Here is a 19,481-nt window from a genome sequence, read left to right as displayed (position 1 = left end):
GGTGCGCGCTTCCTATTGGGTGTGGGCGGAGCGCGAGCCGCCGAGGCTTCTGCGGCGACTGCAGGTGAGCGCGCTCACGCGCCGCCGCTCCGGCCAGGCTCGGGTGCGCGCGCGCGCGGGCGTGCGGGGGAGGCGGCCGAGAGCGAGACTGCGGCGCCTGTCGCCTCTGCTCCGCCCCCTCCTCCTCCTCCTCCTTCTCCGCCGTCGCGGCCGCCGCCGAGGCCCGGAGGGAGGGAGTCGCGTCCCCGCCCGCCGCGCCGCCAGTCGGACCCTTGGTCTCGCCGCGAGAGGAGCCCGCCGAGCGGAGCTCTGCGCGGAGACCCGGGCCGCGGCCGCCCCCTCTGCAGGTGCCTGTGAGGAAGCGCCCGGGCCGCAGCCGCGTCCCCAGCCCGCCGGCCGCGCACTCGCTCCCTGCGCTCCCGAGGGGCGGCCCGGCCGGAGGAGGCCGCCGCGGGGCCCGGCCTCAGCATGAACCGCAGTCACCGGCACGGAGCGGGCAGCGGCTGCCTGGGCACCATGGAGGTGAAGAGCAAGGTGCGCGGGGCCGGGCTGGGCGGAGCCGCCGGCCGATGGGGGCCAGGGGAAGGGGGGCGGCCGGGGCGGCCTGAGGGGGCTGCCCGTTGTCTGCAACCGCGGGGGGGGGGGTGCGGCAGTGGGATTTGGAGGCAGGAGGTAGCGGAGCGAAAACTTGGTGAGAAGGGGCGAAGGTGGGGCTTGGGTTTACCCCTAGCCCAGGTGGGAAGACCAGTGGAGCACTTAATCTCGTTCCTTAAATCTCATTCCTGTTCGGGGATGGGAGCGCTGGGTGGTAGGAAATCTTTGTGGGGGAAATTCTAGCTCCTGGTCTGTGAGTCCAAAGTATTTGGAACCCGCGGGGCCACGAAATGTTACCCCTTTCTGCGGTTCAAGGGTGCATCGAGTTGGTGAAAGGGAGAGCCCAGTGAAGTCAAGAGCCCTTTTAAAGTTAGCTTTGCTTCCTGCTAGGGATTTTTCCAGCACTAACTTTGGTAGGCGTTTAATCTACAAAATTAACACTATCACCTTTCGTTTGAGTAGCACTTTACAGTTTGAGGCTGGATGCGCTTTTCATTCCATCGTGCTACCTTTTCACATCAAGTGTTTTCATTCCTGACCGAGCGGTATGCCCAGTCTGCTGAGGATTCCGTCCCTGTCCACTGAATTCCTAAATCGCAAGGCTCCCTGAGCAGGGTAGTCTGTAGGGATTAGTTAGAGCATGCTTTCCAAAAGGGGGTTTTGAGCTGGAACCTGGAGCTGTTCGGCAACCACGTTTTCAAGCAAAACCATTTCCATGAGTTGAAGAGTCAAAAAGAGCTTAATCTAGTTTGCTTCTCTGAGAAAACAGAGGGCTCAGAAAGGTGATGACTTCGCCAAGCTCTGCTTTCATGACAAAACCTGAAAGCCTTTTTACAGAGTAACTTCTACGCTCCATAGAATACAAATGTTTATGAGAACGTTTAAAATAGAGTTGAGAAAACCAAAACGCGCGTACAAGCCTGGGAGAACAGTACAGCACGTATCCACTGAAAAAATAATGAAACGTCATTGAATGTAAGACTACTTAGGGCAAATACAAAATCAGGGAGCCTGTGGATAGAATGGTTTTATTATCTAGAGTTGATAAGCAGAGTTGTGTAGGTTGCTGTAACTGAGATCCTGACATCAAGAATATTGGCATGAATTTTTTTTTAACATCATTTAACAATGCTGTTTGTGACTTAACTTCTGTATCAGGATAGGCACTAGTTGTAGAAACCGTTGTTTAATAGGAACAGAAATGCAATTACGGCAATTTAAGGAATGCACTCTTCCCTGTGTCCTCCATGGAACTGTCATAGCAAATTGGAGGGACATGCTTAAGCTAAGGGTTAAGATGACTCCAGATATACAGACATTTTTCCTGAGCTGCATAGGGGCAGTAGTGGTTCTGTGCCCAGTGGTTGAACTTTCTCAGGCATTCCTGTTATAAATCTAGGTTGCGCCTGTGGGAGTTGAGGTTAAGAAAAGAAAAACACTTACGATATTGCATAATTTTAAAATTCAGTTTGTGGTCCTAATCTTGGTAGCAAGTCTTTAATTTTTTTATCCTAGGAAAAATGAGTCGAGAGTCTAGGTGCACTGATAAATACAGTGAAGTGGTAATTTATCTCTTGGACTAGAAAGAAACCTGGAGCATTTGGGGACTGGAATTTCAGGCTTTCTGCCCCTTCTCTGCTGTCAGCTGATCTGTGGATCTTTCCCACACGTATGTCTACTACATGTTCCATATTTGACCTGCCAGGCTGCCCCGTTAGTGAACCTCCTCTCTTAACTAGAGTCAAGGCGTTTGAGAACCCGCACCAAGTGAAGTGAGGCTCCGTCATTGTTCTAGCTGTCGATGAATAGACACAGCATTAGGTCCTGTTTTTGATGTGTCTGTGACACCTTGTGTTTTAAATAGATATCGTTGACACGCTTATTTTTAGTGGATTAAATTAAACACTTGTCCTCCTTATCATTTAAAAAATATTTGGACAGATGTTTGAAACAGTATTTCCCTTTGTCACTGCTTTGGTGATCTCAGAGCTTTTTACAAAACTGATCCTCAAGAGGTTGCAGCCAGGACCAGGTGATGTGCAGATCCACGTTTGGGATCTCTCTTACTTCTGCGGGGAAAACAGTGTGTCAACTTTATTATCTTTGCGGACCTAGGAAAGTTCTTAATCAATATTGAAGGTGGTATCCTTTAATAACCTTGGGACAACTCCTGAGCTGTACATTTTCTGATTGTTATTCGTGGGCAGACAATATCAAAATTAACTTTGCTTTTCTCGGATGTACCAACAGATGCTGAGAGAAGGTGTCCATTCTCCCAGGGGAGAAGGCCAAATTCTGTGTGGCCAGGACAAAGTAGACTGGGCTAAAAAAAGAGTTATAAATGGTTCACATAGTGGATAGGTGTTGAGTGGGTCTTGATGTTCTCTCTTAGTATTTTTCTTCATGTAGTCGAACGTTCTCCTGATCCTGTTTTTCTGCACGAAGCGTAACAGTTTCTCTTGTTTGGTTTTTGTTTTCTGCTAACATTTGCAAAAGGGCACAGCTGCCGTGAAGCCGTACAGTTTTTCATTGTTTTTATCATAACATTTAAGGAAGAGAAAAAATGTTAAGCAGAAGCTTTTCACCCAAAAGCTTTAGCAAAAGCAAAGACATTGGAGCCCTAAAATGTTCAGTTGTTAGATGTTACTCTTATACATGTACCCGGAGAAGTGATAACCCTGGCGTGAATCAGAAAACACTAGCAACTCTGCCTTATGATACCAGAAGAAAGAAAATGGAGGAGAAACTGTGACTTTTGATAACATCGTAAGACTAGCTCTGATATGAAGGGTGTTGCCCAGTTTTTATTTACCTTGAAACATGAAGGTGTGACTGAACTTTTTGAGAGTTTTAGGTATGAGTCACCTTATATCTTGACAAATGTTGGTGTTTGTGTTTCAAGAATGTGTTTTGGAAACTCTTTAAATTATTTATTAGAGGTAAGAGTCAGCTTTAGGGAGTTTTTAACTTAATTTAAAACTAGTGAGCAGTGTAAGTATTAGTAAGGCAGATGAACTTCTTAAATACAATAAGGACAGTGACTTCAGATATCCCATAGGTCCTTGGGAAGATGAATTGACACATTTGTAACCTCTCAAATTATTCTGATGGTGACTTTCTCTGCATGATGCTTAAGGCTGTGTTAGCATTACATTACATTAGAATACATTAATCTTTCTTGTTAATAGTAGATATTTAGAGGAAAAATAAGTTCAGTGGTAGAACATATTTGGCAAACATTTGTTTAAAATAAAAAAAAAAAAAAATCAACTGTAGGACTGAAGTGAGTCTGTAATATCCGGTCTCCACAGTGATTCCTTAAGAGTGTGATTATAGTTACATAGCATTTCTAGACTTCTGTGGCCAGGACACTTTTTGAGGAAGGCTGATGAACCTTTCCTAGGTTTCCACATTGAGGAAGGTAGTCCCATATTAAGTCATAGATCCTGTTTATCAGGGACTAGATGAAGCCAGTCCTTAGTGTTCAATAACAGCCACTTTAATCATCTGGCATTTGGAGAGCAGAGATGTGATTCTAGAGTAGGGAAACATACCCGAAAATCAGAATTGTGAAGGTAAATATTGGGTCTGATAGAGGTGTTTCTTTGATCCCTTAAGACCTTGCTGATGTCATTGTCCTCTTTACCCACTAATGGGTGAGCTCCTGCTCCCAGCCCATCTATAGGGCTCAGCATTGTGCCAAGCACATAACCACTTCTTGTGTTATGTGGGTGGTTGTAGGATATACATTTTATGTATTAATAAAGCTTCTTTTTTCCAGCATTATCATAGGGAAGATACTCCTTATCTCTAGACCTATTTCTTACATACCTCTATTTGTATGGTAGCTTAATGCTAAGAAACTCAAAGCCCCTTTTTTATATGTTTCTGTTAATTCTTGCCACTTCCTGCGAAGTCATAATCCCTTTTATAAGGGAAGAAACTTAGGTACTTTTTGCTAATGGCCAAAATAAAGACTTGGGCGCATCTTTGTTACTGCACGGCCTGAGTGGGGAGAGTACTGCCAGTCGAGATCTGGGCTCCAGACCGGTTTGAGCTGAGTCACCGTTGCAGGACAGTCCCCAGTGAGGCCTGCGTACCCCAGGGGTTGTTGAAGTGAGCCTGCATCTCCTGAAGGGAGTGCCCCTCAGAGATGCAGCGGTGAGAAGGCACATTCCTGTGCCTTTCTTATGCTGTTTTATCTCCAGATACTGAGGGTTCCGACCAACGACTGTGTCACTGCCACTATCTTGTTTATTAAGGGAAGTGCCATGCCTGTTAATTTTCCTGTGGCGTGCATTTTCAAATCGGGTCCTGTTACTTATTTTGTTTTTAATTAACGTGTTCATTGTATTTATAGTTTGGAGCTGAATTTCGTCGGTTTTCACTGGAAAGATCCAAACCTGGAAAATTTGAGGAGTTTTATGGATTACTGCAACATGTTCATAAGATACCCAATGTTGACGTTTTAGTAGGCTATGCGGACATCCATGGAGACTTACTACCTATAAACAATGACGATAATTATCACAAAGCTGTTTCAACGGCCAACCCACTACTTAGGATTTTTATACAAAAAAAGGGTAAGTACCACTGTGTAGAAGAATTGTTTTAGAAACAGAAGTAGTTTATTTTCCTCATCGATAGGATATGCATTGAATATTCACTTTGGTGAATAGAGTTTTGTTCATTCAGAAAGATGTTTTGGAAAGGCTATGACTTTGAAATCAGAGAAACATTCTAATTTTTTTTTTTTTTTTTTTTTTTTTTTTTTTTTTTGGTGGCAACGAACTCTCAGATGCTGTGTTTACTACTTAATAGATACCTGAAGGAAAGTTACTTATTTAGGATGTTTTTCACAGAAATAATGTCAGTTAGTTATCTGGAAAATTAGAGAGGAAGCCATTATTTTGGAGGAATTTAAACACTGATATTAGTCTTGCAAAAGAACATTTGAAATAACCATTCTGTGGGACAAGCATTTTCAAATGTACTTTGAGTTTTAAAACTTTTTTTTTTTAAACTTTACGGCCTCCTCCGTGTCTGCCTGTCTGCACATGGGCCTGATGTGTGGGGTTTATTCCTTTGTCTTTGGTAAATGAAGAGGTTTAGAAAGCCAGTGTGACAGCAGCAAGTTCAGTATTGGCGGGATAATGAGAGCCTTTCTATGTTTATAAACCAACCCAGAGAGCAGTTTGAGAGAATGGGTGGGGATTACCCTTGAAGGTGAAACTTTATTTCCAATCAGTTGATAAGCCTTGGTCCACTCCCAGGGCTTTGGGACTGCACTGGTCTTGTAGCTCTGCTTTTCTAGGTTTGGAGGAACTGAAGTCCACCAACAAACCTCCGAGGGTCACATTTACGCTGTTCACAAAATACTTAGAAGCACACACGTTAATTTTCCCAGAGACCCCTGAGATGGATTGCGTAGATACCTAACAGTGGTGTAGTACAATTAGAGTATTAGCCTAGGAAGATTAATTTGGCTGTTGGGGATGAGATGGAGTGAGCAGCAGTCTTAGAGGAGAGGACAAGTAGCTGGCATGAAGAGACAGCCGGGAAGCTGCCCCGGTGGAGGAGGCAGGTGAGGAAAGGGGCGTATCTGGTACTTGAGAGTCACTGCTCCCCACTGCATGGTGGGGATGTGAAGAGGACTCAAACAGAATAAATAGGTTTCTGGATTTGAGTCTGATGGCTGGGACAGTGCCATAAACAAGCAGAATTTGGAAGAGGGACATTGACTTGGAAAAAAAATGGATTTGGTTTTGGAACAAAAAAGGCTTATTTGGGGGGGTGCCTGGGTGGCTCAGTTGGGCAAGTGCTGACTTCGTCTCAGGTCATGATCTTGCGGTTTGTGGGGTTAAGCCCCACGTCGAGCTCTGTGCTGACAACTCGGAGCCTGGAGCTTGTTTTGGGTTCTGTGTCTCCTTCTCTCTCTGCCCCTCCCCATTCATGCTCTGTCTGTCTGTCTGTCTCTCTCTCAAAAATAGACTAAACATTAAAAAAGGGGGGGGCTTATTTGGCTGATGAGTTTTAACTGTGTCATATAGGAAATTGGAAGTAGTAGACTGGAACTTATGATCGAAATCTAGAGGCTAGTCAGAGAAGATTGAAAGTCTGGAAAAGTGATCGTTGAAATTCTTGAGAGTGGACATCAGGTCTCGCAAGGATGAAGACAGGAGCGGGCCCTTGTCTGGTTGTGTAGAGACTGTTGGAGAGGAAGGAACGGCAGTAGAGGAGAGAAGACAAAACATTCAAGCGGAACTTGTGTTAAGCAGAAGAAGCTGAATCATTGAGTGGTAGGCCTTCCTTGTTAGCCATTGTGATTTTCATTAAAAACTTCATTGCTGTTCGGAATGTGTATTTAAGTGAGGAGTGACTATGTTTAAACTCCTGCCATCCGACAAAATTTTGTTGGATTATCCTTTTTGTTAGATTTTAGGAGTTGGATTATACCACTAGGTGTGCTTATTACTGGAATAGTGACACTTAACGATTGTGGGATTAATCCTGATGTCTAGTAAGGGTGGTTATGTTCTGCTATTTGCTTTTTAAATATGTTTCTATGTGAACAAAAGTTTTCTTTGCCCTAGAAGTAAATGTCCAATATAGTGAACAGCTCTTAGAATTTGATTTAGAAATAGGTAGTGCATTGAACAGAACATTTTTGCTTTTAAAAATACAAGTGTAATTTGGGGCGCCTGGGTGGCTCAGTCGGTTGAGCGTCCGACTTCGACTCAGGTCATGATCTCACAGCTGGTAATTTCGAGCCCCGCGTCGGGCTCTGTGCTGATAGCTTGGAACCTGGAGCCTGCTTCGGACTCTGTCTCTCTCTCTCTCTCTCTCTCTCTCTCTCTCTCTCTCTCTCCCCTCTCCCCCTAACCCACTTGCATCCTGTCTCTGTCTGTCTCAAAAATAAATAAACATTAAAATTTAAATTAAAATAAATAAATAAAAATGCAAGTGTAATGCAAATAGGACCTAAGGAAAGCAGAAAAGTAAGCTGGTCGAGTCATTCCTGCTTCATAACCCCCCTTCTCCCTTCCCACTCTACCCAGAATAACATCCTTCCTGCCTTGGACTTTACAACGTCATCTTTCTCCGTTCCCCTGCTCCCTCATCACAGCCCACCAGGCTGGCTTGCTTTCTGGCTCACACTTGGAAAGCTCGTTGCTCTCTCTGTGTTTCTGCTGTTCTTTCCCCCTTTTCCTTGCTCCTCCCATGGCTCCCTCCTCATCATTCAGATCTTAACACACATAACTTTCTTCTAAGGGTCTCTTTGGACCACCCTAGCCAAAGCCCCCTGACCCTCCCACCTTTATCAGACCTGAAGTCACCTTATGTAAGGGCAAGTTAGTTATCTTTACTGTCTGTCTTACAGACTTACTCAGTGCCCTGTGATTCACAGTGATACTTTTTTTTCTTTTAAAGATCAACAGATGCTTAAGTAGAAAGCTGATTTTATGTAAATGATAAACGGCATTAAAGTCAGGAAACTAATATAAAGCATGACATTACGTATAGTAACATTTCACTGCTTAATTACAACACATTTTCTGTTTTCTTGGCTTGTTGATCCCAGTTTAGGAATCGTTAGGGCAGCGGTTACATTTGATATGGTACCAAGTGATTTTAAAAAACAAACTTCAGGGGCGCCTGGGTGGCGCAGTCGGTTAAGCGTCCGACTTCAGCCAGGTCACGATCTCACGGTCCGTGAGTTCGAGCCCCGCGTCAGGCTCTGGGCTGATGGCTCGGAGCCTGGAGCCTGTTTCCGATTCTGTGTCTCCCTCTCTCTCTGCCCCTCCCCCGTTCATGCTCTGTCTCTCTCTGTCCCAAAAATAAATAAAAAACGTTGAAAAAAAAAAAAAAAACAAACTTCAGAACCATTTAAAATTTTAAAACTGTGTCTTTTACAGTACATCTTTAATTGAAAATCTGATGCTTCTACTAAGAGTTTCTTTGAATTGAAAGGTCACAGTTGAATGCATAAACTATTGTTACATATCTTGAAAGGTTTTATGTTTTGTAATAATTTGTTGTTAGAAGAAAGACCCCGTCTCTAGGGCTATTATCATCTGAAGCAGAACCAAAAGAAGATAAAGTCTCTGGTGTCTTAAAAGTTGTATTCACAGAGAAGATTGCCAGATCTTTTGTCAACCCCCTTCCCCTATTGGAGTTTAAAAGCTTCCCAGCTCGCATGACAGGTAGCCAAGTCTGGGATCTTCCTCCCCAGATCTGATCAGAATATCCACACCAACTTCGTGGTCTATTGCCATCAGTTTTTGTATGATCTCAGACAAATGCATTTTTATCTTGGATTTATTCAGAAGAGTCTGCTGGAAACACTAGAAGGGCCTCCCTTTACACACTCTCTCACTTAAGACATGGTCTTGTGGCCCAGACACCTGGTCAGGCACCCCATTCATCTCTTAAAACTGTGCACTCGACATTATTCTGCAGATGTACTTTAAGACTCCATTTCAGTGAATCAGGGTTTGACTTAAAAATGCTCTAAAGGATATGCATTTTAATTGTAAATTGTAAAAAATGTTTAAAGGTGTGGCCCAAGAAATAAGGTCAGATAAAATAAAAAGAAGAAATTGTGACACGAGTTGCTCATGACAGAAACCTTGGTGTCACCTTTGACACATGCCTCTCTTTTGCTCAGGCACCGAGCCTATTAGTATTAAAACTGTTCTAATTATTTTTCACGTTCGTTTCCCCATCAGCACTACCTCTGCTCCAGGCCAGGGGCCATCCAAAATCACTTCGGGGGCTCCCCATTTTCTCCCTCGGGGCCATTCTCCAGTTTACAGCCTGGGTGAGCTTAGTAGAAAAGCCCAAACCTTTGGTTTTCTTCCCATTGCCCCTAGGCTGAAGTCCATAATCCTTAACAACCCCCCCCCCCCCCAGGCCCTGTTTGTCTGCCGGGCGCCTGCTGCCTCTAACTGGGCTCTTGGCTCCTTCCCCTCCCCTCCCCCCCTCTCTCTATTGGACTTCTTCGTCTGCCCCATCCAGCCCTTCTCTATATTCGTTGGATCCTGTGCCTGGAACATTCTTCCCTCCCTTCTACCTGATTAGCTACTGGCTTCTTTTCCAGTCTCAGCACAAACCTCTCTTCCCTGGAGAAGCCTTGTGTCTCCCTGCAAACCAGGCCAGGCTCCTACGGTGCGCTGTAGACAAACCACAGTTCTTGGCTCCTTCTAATAACGTAATTGTTTGAAATTCGGGTTGCTGGCCCCTCTTGTGGAGTCCCCTCTTGTGGAGTGCAAGCACCATGAGAACAAGCCCCCACCTTCTCTTGGTCACAGGATCGGCCTGGCTACATCCTAGTGCAGCTTCGGCGTTTGGTGATTGGTTTGCTTATATTAGGAAGTGAAGGGATTTGCATACTTTGAATGTTGCTTTAGGTGATATTTAATCCTTTTAAAGCTGCCAGATCTAGTTCATTTAACCATTTTGGATTAGAACAAAGGTTGGCAAACAAGGTTTGCTGGCTGTTTTTGTAAATAAAGTTTTCTTGGAACACGGCCACACTCCTTCCTTTACGTACTGATCGTGGCTTTTGCAGCAGCGACTATATGACCTGCAACACCTAAAATACTTACTCCAGAGCTCTTTTGGGGAAAAGTTTGTCAACCCTGGAGTAGGATAATTTCAGAAATTATTTCCTTCTTCCCTGTCTTCTCATCGAACTTCAGCTGGGTCATCGTGAACTTTCTTGATTACTGTGAACTGTTACTGTGTTTACTCTACAGGGATGCTGATGGGGTTTATGGGAGGGTTTGGGTTTTTTATCCCCCAGATTTGCTTTAACACCGTAGGCTTTTATTTCATGTATCTGTGCCTGCCCTAGGTCACTAGTGGACCCTTACCCCCTGTTCTGAATCTGTGACTCACGACTCAATGTCCATTAAGGAATGAGACAGCCAGGCCTTTCGGAATTAACTGTTGGAAGAGTAAGAGGTCCCGGGGAGTGGCTGCAAGGCTCCTCTCTAAGTAAAGCACAGGAACTTTCTGTAAGGAAGGGAGACCCGCAGTTTGGCTCCTGGCAGGCATTCCAAGTGGATCCGTGATGATCGCAGTTAGCTGAGGCTGTGGCCGAGAGACGGGCTTGGGATAAGGGAGGTGTTGAGCCTATATCGTGTACTGTTGCATAAGCCCGGGTTTTTACGGTGTGGGGGGCGGGGAGGTTGCTGTGAACCAAGTTTGCAAACTTTCCATCTCATTCTGAGTTCAGTGCTTTGATACACAGACTCAGGTAGAAAATGAACTCCCGGTTCCCAGTGGACAGTCACCTTTACACTTTAAACTAACACTCTGCACCCTGGCTTCCTGCCAAAATATTTCTTTTCCCAGTGGCTAGAAACTGATTAGCTAGATGGGAGAACAAAGGTGCCTTTGTACTGGGGCATATTGCTTTTGAGAATTTAGCAGAGAGCATTCAAACAGTCTGGATGCAATGCCAAATTATGCAGATTTAGGATTGTTTTTTTCTTTTTTGGGGGGAGGGCGGGGGTCAGGTTTCCCATGTAGGCAACTTAATTTTGTTCCAGTGTGTACAGTGTGGAATTTTCCTTATAAATATTATGTAGGTTTTTTTAATTGATTGTTTTTAAAATGAAAAGATACTTTTGGGAAATACATTCAGTAGAAGACTATTGTTGATAGTCTTTCCCAAGTGTTGCCAAAAAGATTCTTGTGTCACTGGGTTAATTTCCAAAGCCAAATTATAAATAAATTTGTCTCTGTAGGAACATAGTATGCATATTTTATAAATGAAGACAGAATTTGCCCCAGGGGGAAAAAATGCCAAAAATTAAGGTACCCCTGGTCTTGTACATTTATCTGCAACTAGCCTTTTTTTTTTTTTTTTTTTTTTAATGTTTGTTTATTTTTGAGAGAGAGACAGGATCTGAAGCGCGTTCTGCACTGACATCAGAGAGCCCGGTGTGGGGCTCGACCTCATGAACTGCGAGATCATGACCTGTGCCTAACTAAGTTGGACGCTTAACCAACTCGCCACCCAGGCGCCCCTCTGCAGCTAGCTTTTAAAGAATGTTCAAGCAACATGAGAAAAAAATACCCAAGTTCTCCATATTCAGACCCACACCTGACACTTAATACTCATTATGTGAATGCATAAGGTATTGGCCAGATAAGAAAATCCAGGTCCAGTCTTTCTCTGTATTTTGTACTCTTAATGGTTATTTTGTACCCTTGATTTCCTGGTTTATAGAGTAAAGATGGAAATATTTATCAATAGAAGGTGAGAGTGCAGGGAAAGAATGGAAGCTAAGCCCTGTCCCACACAGTACAGTGATACTATTCTCTGTAGCAGGAGCTGAGGCTAAGATTTTTTAATTTCTTCTCATTGGTTATTTTTGAAACATGATTTCAAGTTTCGTACCTGTGGTCAATCTCATTTCCTTTTCTACCTCATTCTCTGATGAGATGTTTTGTTTGTAGATGCCTTCCTTCAACAGTGTGATTTAAGAATACCTATCTGGTTTTAGGCGCCCCGTTTTCCCTTAGTTTACATCAGAATTCTAGATTGCTGGCTGGAAGAATGAATTCAAGCCCGCGGATGTTATTTGGCTCAAGCTGGTTTTTGTTGTTATTTAATTGGGTATCAGCATTTAAAAATGAGAAATTTTTTACCTAAAAAAACAAGGCTCCGTGGCAAATTGGATTTGGCCACACAGATTTCTTTAGTGGAAGAAAGATGCCTGCAGCAAGGGGGCCGTGCCGCACGTTAAATGAGGCAGCAGCTCGGGGCTGCCAGGGTCCTCCCTCCCGCCGGTTGTGTCCCCACCACCCAGACAGGTTCCTTTGCCCCTCGTTGTTTCACACACGGTGAAGAAAAAAGTTAACAATCTTACACTTCAGCGTCTTTCAAAGTGGGAAAATGGGAGATCAAGAATTCCCCCCTGGAAAGCTGGAAGAGAACATTTGCAGAAGACCAAAATCCCTACGTTCTAGATCTATATTCCTCTTATTACATTATCATTTAATGCATATTATCTGCCCAGTCAGCCTCTCATACAGGTTCATTCTCTTGATTTACCTTGGGATTCAAAAGTGTCGCATTTTACATCAAGGAGAATCAGAAATATGCAAACTGGAGGTTCTTAAATGAAGGGAAAATACATTTTATGTAACGCATTTGAAATGATGTTTAAAAAAAATTTTTTTTTAACTTTTTTTTTTTTTTTTGAGACAGAGAGAGAGCATGAACGGGGGAGGGTCAGAGAGAGGGAGACACAGAATCTGAAACAGGTTCCAGGCTCTGAGCTGTCAGCACAGAGCCTGACGCGGGGCTCAAACTCGCAGAGCCCGATGCGGGGCTCGAACTCGCAGACCCCGAGATCATGACCTGAGCTGAAGTCGGCCGCTTAACCGACTGAGCCACCCAGGCGCCCCTGAAATGGTGTTTAAGAATGGTTTGTAAGACTTACCAGAATCGTGTTTGCCCTCTTACTGCTTAATAGCCTTTGAGCTTGCTCAGATTTAACTTCAGCATTTTCTTCTTTTATGATGTGTACTTGAGAGGGCCACCTAGTGGTTTCCTTCTGGTACAGCAGTCTTACCACTGCACTACATTTTGATCTGATTAGAAGCTAATATTTAAATTGTTTGTGTACCAAATGCATGTGAGTTCTCCCTTCTGTATAGATTCAACTGTAGATAAATGGGTGTTTTTACAGTATCTCTATAATTATCGTATTTTGTTTTTAAACAGAAGAAGCAGACTACAGTGCCTTTGGTACAGACACACTAATAAAGAAGAAGAATGTTTTAACCAACGTATTGCGTCCTGACAACCATAGAAAAAAGCCACATATAGTCATTAGCATGCCCCAAGACTTCAGACCCGTGTCTTCTATTATAGACGTGGATATTCTCCCAGAAACACATCGTAGGGTTCGTCTTTACAAGTACGGCACTGAGAAACCCTTAGGATTCTACATCCGGGATGGCTCCAGTGTCAGGGTAACACCTCATGGCTAGAGAAGGTCCCAGGGATCTTTATATCCAGACTTGTCCCCGGAGGCCTGGCTCAAAGCACAGACTGTTAGCTGTGAATGATGAAGTCTTAGAAGTCAACGGCATAGAAGTTTCAGGGAAGAGTCTTGATCAAGTAACAGACATGATGATCGCCAACAGCCGCAACCTCATCATCACGGTGAGACCAGCGAACCAGAGGAACAATGTTGTCCGGAACAGTCGGACTTCTGGCAGCTCTGGCCAGTCCACGGATAACAGCCTTCTGGGCTATCCCCAGCAGGCAGAGCCGAGCTTGGAGCCAGAGGATGAAGACAGTGATGAGGACGACATTATTATTGAAGGTAACGGAGTGCCGCAGCAGATTCCGAAAGCTGTTCCCGCTACCGAGAGCCTGGAATCACTAACGCAAATAGAACTCAATTTTGAATCTGGGCAGAATGGTTTTATTCCTTCTAGTGAAGTGAGCTTAGCCCCCGTCGCAAGTGGCACAGGTACAGAAACACGTGCTCCAGATCAAAAACTCTTAGAAGAAGACGGAACGATCATAACGCTATGAAACCTTTGTCTGAATGTCACCATAGGGACTTGTAAATTCGGCTAGTTTAAAGCATATATACCTCTGAACCAGTGACCTGGAGTAGGCATGAGAAAAAATAATATTGCAAGCTTAAATGTTATTAAAATAGTAGTTTGATAATTGTTAACACAAACTTTGGTTTGTCAGAGGTGAGTTTAAGTCTAAAAGGGGCCTTTGCTAATGAAATTATGTGCTTTTGCTATTTTGTCTACAGAGAACTGGATGTTAGGGCACGTTCTCAGAACTACGAGAGGGCCAGATCATTTCCGTTCAAAGTGGTTGTGTATTTAACCTGCTGTGCAGAGCCCAGTTAGCTTTTTCTTTTAACTATATATTTTTTTAATGCTAATGTGAAGAAGTCCGATTCTGTCCTTTGGTACCTTGGGGACCTCAGCTCCTATGTTTTCTTGTATTTTATCTTGATTTTTTTAATGTATTCTTCCTTTGCTAATTGTTACAAGTAATTTTTTCAAATGCCTTCTTTCCCCCCCTAATTCTAAGAGATCGAACCAATTGACTGTTTTTAGGAATTGCTTCCTAGGTCATAAAGCAATTGAAGCCATGGTCTTGAATTAAGAAACTGTAACAGTTGTCCAGGTTAAAGTTTGTGCATCCTATAGCTTTCCTATTACGAACTCATTCCATATGTGTATGACTTAACGTTGTAAAAGGCAGTTCCATCAACTGGTGATACTTGAGACCCCCTTAATCTCTTTTGTCTCATTCCGTCTCATTGAAATCATTCCTTTTGTCGTTAGTGTTTTGTTGGCGTGCTTTTATACTCTTTTCACGTATTTGAGTCGTATGAATCATTTGGATTAAAAAATGCACCCAAATTAAGAGATTTTTACACCACAGGCGAACTTGTGCACTTTTTTTGTATGAGATACGTGGGTTTTCCTTACTGGATTTCTAGGGACACTGCCTACACTTATGAGAAATAATATAGTATTCACCTTGGGACAGGTAGCATTTATTGCTATTAATTTTATGAGGCTATTTATTATTTTCCGATGCACCCACTTAGGACAAGTTGAAGGTAAGGCTGCTAGCTCCCAACCCTCGCCTGATTCCACTGGACAACGTGCACAAGCACCGCTTGTATATAGAAACTAAGAAGAGTGTGGGGCGCGCACACGTTCCCTGTGGCTTACGGATTTTCCTCTCTGAGTTATTTATTATTAATTTTATGGTAGGGCCAGGACAGATGGATACCTTTATAACAATTGTGTGCTATTGAAACAATGAAGAATTAAATGGCTCCGTTTTGAAGATATTTTCTCTCTGGTAAAAAACATATGAAGAAGTCTGGATTAGATGAAGGTGGCTGGACTCAGAACCACTTCATGTATTTTGCTCGCGGCCCACTAAACTGACAACCGCACAACATTATGTGACACTGTACTTTTTCGTTGGAAGTCACCAAGTTCTTCCACTTCGTACCCACTATTTTTTAACGGCATTCCAGCTTTAACATTCTGTGAGTTGATACAAATTCGACTCTGAATGGGAAAATGTTAACACATAGGTTAAATTTCATGCATATTTAAGCGGTGCAGGGGTTTAACATTTTAAGTAAAAATCTTTCACACACTACCTCTCTCTCCTTTTTTTTTTTTTTTTAACAAAGTTTAACATCAGAACTTCTCTCCTGGGAAAAATACTTCAGGGCTTGACTTTTTGTACACATTTTAACTATAAAGTACAGATTTGTCTTGTATGGATTCACGAACATGGAAATCAAGTGCTAGTGCTTTTTATTTAATTATCCTGCTAAGGTATATACGAGTGGTGTTTTAAGCTCGATTCTCTCACTTAAATTATGGTGACATAATTGATTACTAGACGTATTTGTAAGCCAGTATAGACCTTGGTTATACAATAAAATGTCAAATCATTGGCAGTCTCAATTATTTCAGGTGTATCTTATTAACAAAAATATCAGTGGACTCCACATAAAATTTTGTAGTACTAAATGTCAAGACCTAACTGTGAATTTTGTTCTGTATCTTGAGTAAATTTATGATGTTCTCATTGAGCTATCAACAAAAATATATGTACTTTTGTGAACTATGAATTTTCTAATTAAATTTTACATGCAACATGATTTTACATGAATGATACTTTGTTTTAAACTATCAAATGTCAGTATTTTACTACAATTTTATTATAAATGTACATTATCACTAAATGAACTTTGATTTTAAAAATCAAATTAGTTTTAGTTGCTATATTATTTTTTACAAATAAAGATAGACTTGTATAAAGGATACTTTCTTGTTTGCAAATATATGAATAGTCCCCCAACAAATATTTACCAAGCACTCACTATATAAAATGAATAGGAAGAAAATGCTAAGCTTAATAACAGTATTCTGGCTTCCTGAACTTCTAATGTTTAAAAGATAAACACCAAATTGTATACACGTTGACTGCAACCATGTCAGCATATGATTATGTATAGAAGATAGCATTTAAAATGTAGCTATTCGGATTGTGTGAGAGGATTGTCTGTGATACTCATTCAGAGTCATCATTTGGATTGTTAGAGATTATTTTGAAACAAGACAAAAGTAGTTTGTAATGGGACAGTTTATCTTCTGAGATTCAATCACTTAGTTACGCTTTTTATTACCACCCTGTATGGCACTGCCCGTACAGATTGGATTCATTCCAGTTTAACTGGACCCTGGAAGAAACCCTGAGCTAAATCAGACCCTCCTCCTGAGCCCTTTCTGATCCCAAATTCATCACTGTCATAGCTTAGCTGATCATGTGTGCTAACTCTGCCAACCAGTGGCGAGTATGATCCTTCTGATCCTTCCCTCGACTTAAAACATTGAAAATCCTCTGAGTAAAAACTCACTAATCATATACATAGATCTCTTCAGTCATTGATTGCTACAGATTGGTACAGATCGATTCATTCAATGTGTGATGTTATCTCTGGGTGTCAGTGTCCATGAAACAATGGTGTGGAATAAAGTACCCCTTTAACCCCCCAAAATATGACCCCAGTGCTGTTGGTTCTTAAATCCCTTCCAAGTTTCTAGTTATGGGTAAAGAATTGAGTTTGAAGGAAAAAACATAGAAGTTTGCAAGGAAAAAATTAGCCCCTCTGTTCGATGCGTGTGTTAAGTTGCTGGAGCTAATGGTTTAGCGACACAATGGTTATTTGGTTTTCCCATCTTTTGGATTGATGAAGTTTGATTGTGGGTGCTGAAGCTTTGAGAGTGTGTCTGTCGTGATTTGGCAGCTGAGCTCCCAAACAGAGTGCGTTACTTAGAAGACATTGAAAGTCTTGACTTTGTATTTGTGACAGTGTATCATTTAGTGACGGTGGCTGTTACCTGTGGGTAACTGGTGGCCTCCTGGTTCCGGTGAGATCACGTATGTGCTACCGAAGAGCTGTAATGGCTGGATGTCTGACTGTCTACTAGAAGGTAAATAGAAACTAATTTGTTAGATTCAATAACTTCAAAGTCCTAATAAGTATATAGCTTTTAGTTCCCTAAAAACCATTAAGATTTAGATAACATTTTAAAAGTAATGTTTTTCCTAATGTTATTTTATAAAATTGTGTATTTTATAATTAATATTAAAATTCAGTGGAGTTCATATTTATTGACAATCATATTAGCTTTCCCATTTTAGGAAGCTCTCTTTTGGAAATGGTATTCATTACAACACCAGTGAGTGTTCTTCATGTAATAGGAAATAATTATTTTCTACTTATTATAATTAGTTCCTTATAATCCCAAGGAATGGATAACAGAGTTACTTAATACAGTGTTAGCAAAGGTAACTTCAAAAAATTTTTTTTCATTTTACGAATAATAGGTAAATTCATTCTCCTTATTGTAAAAAAAAGTGAAGTTCCTTTTCTGGCCACTAAGCATACTTATCTATCCTATCCTTTGTTATAAAAAGGAATTCAAGCATTACAATAAGTGACTCTAAGGCGCCTGGGTGGCTCAGTCCGTTAAGCAGCCAACTTCAGCTCAGGTCATGATCTCATGGTTTGTGACAGCAGAGAGCCCGCTTTAGATCCGTGTCTCCCCCTTGCTGCCCTTCCCCTGCTCGTGCTGCGCGCTCTCTCTCTCTCTCTCTCTCTCTCTCCAAAAACAAATAAACGTAAAAAAAAAAACCTAAGTGACTATTAATTATAATCAGATAGGGACACTGTGAGTGATCTGAGGTGTGCTATCAACTCTATGGACAGGGCGATCCGGGTGAACGGAGGTGTCCCCAGGTAAATTGTAAACGTGAGTCACCCCTATTAAAGATACTACAGTTAGGATGGCTTTCAAACATTTTTTAAACCTGTACACAGTAAGAAATGCATGATTTTTGTGATCGCACAATATATAATTGCAAGTGTCACAAAGTAAAACTCATTACGTGGAAAAATGCTCTGATTTCCTATTCCATTCTTTAAAATGTTTGTTGGGACCTCCCCAAACAATTTCAGAATGCGCTAGTTTGAAAAACACTTGTGAAGCACGTTGCTTTCCACTTAAAGAGATTTGCCATAGAAAATACTAGTATTCTTCTTAAGGGAGTTGGCAGGAGCATTGTATTGCTCGCTTTTATATTTTGAAATAATTTCAGGCGTGGGCAAGAGCTGCGTGAAAATATGGCTTATACCCTTCACCCAGAGTACACCCACATTTGCTTTATCTCTCTGTAGTTTCTCCTGAAACATCCGAAGATTTGGTTGCAGAGATCACAGCCCCTTAACTCCTTAAAGACAAACACATCCCTCTCCAAACACATGGATATTCTCTTACACATTCCTTTATACAACCAAAGTTCATTTATCAAACTCACAAACAGTAACAGTGATACAACCATATCTAATAAACGAGCATTCTAGAATCTCACCAATTGTCCTCCAAACAACCTTTACAGAAAGTTTCCCTTGATCACGATCCAGTCCAGAATCCTGCATCCCGCTTAGATGACACATCTCTTCTCTCTCCTTTCATCCAAAACAGTTCCTCAGCTTTTCTTGGTCTTTCGTAATGTTGACTTTTTTGAAAAGTAAAGACAAACTGTTTTTGCAGATTGTCCCTCGATTTGGGCTTGTCTGTTTCCTCATCATTAGATCCACGGTATGTGTTTTGGGCGAGAATACCATGTATATGATATTCCAGCTTCATTGTACCGCGTCAGGAGGCACATGTCCGTTGATTTCAACACTGCAGACATAAAAACATTTTTTTGTTTTTTTAGTAATCTCTACACCTACATAGGGCTCAGTCTTACAACCCCCAAGGTCAAGAGTAAGCAAGCTCCGCTG

At 42.2% G+C, this 19,481-nt stretch overlaps 1 protein-coding gene across 1 annotated transcript; it reads left to right on the top strand.

The window, feature by feature from the left end:
• The first annotated feature begins 214 nt into the window (after positions 1-214).
• On the top strand, positions 215-16,286 carry PARD6B (par-6 family cell polarity regulator beta). Its single transcript, XM_030309407.1, is given in 5 exon segments — positions 215-534; positions 4,955-5,177; positions 13,337-13,600; positions 13,603-13,662; positions 13,665-16,286. Coding segments are annotated over 5 exon segments (1,107 nt in total). The 5' UTR covers positions 215-468; the 3' UTR covers positions 14,159-16,286.
• Positions 16,287-19,481: the final 3,195 nt, after the last annotated feature.

The sequence above is a fragment of the Lynx canadensis genome, chromosome A3 (genome assembly GCF_007474595.2).
Source record: "Lynx canadensis isolate LIC74 chromosome A3, mLynCan4.pri.v2, whole genome shotgun sequence".
NCBI lineage: Eukaryota > Metazoa > Chordata > Mammalia > Carnivora > Felidae > Lynx > Lynx canadensis.
The sequence above is the reverse complement of the archived record's forward strand: the minus strand, read 5'-3'. Positions and strand labels throughout refer to the sequence as shown.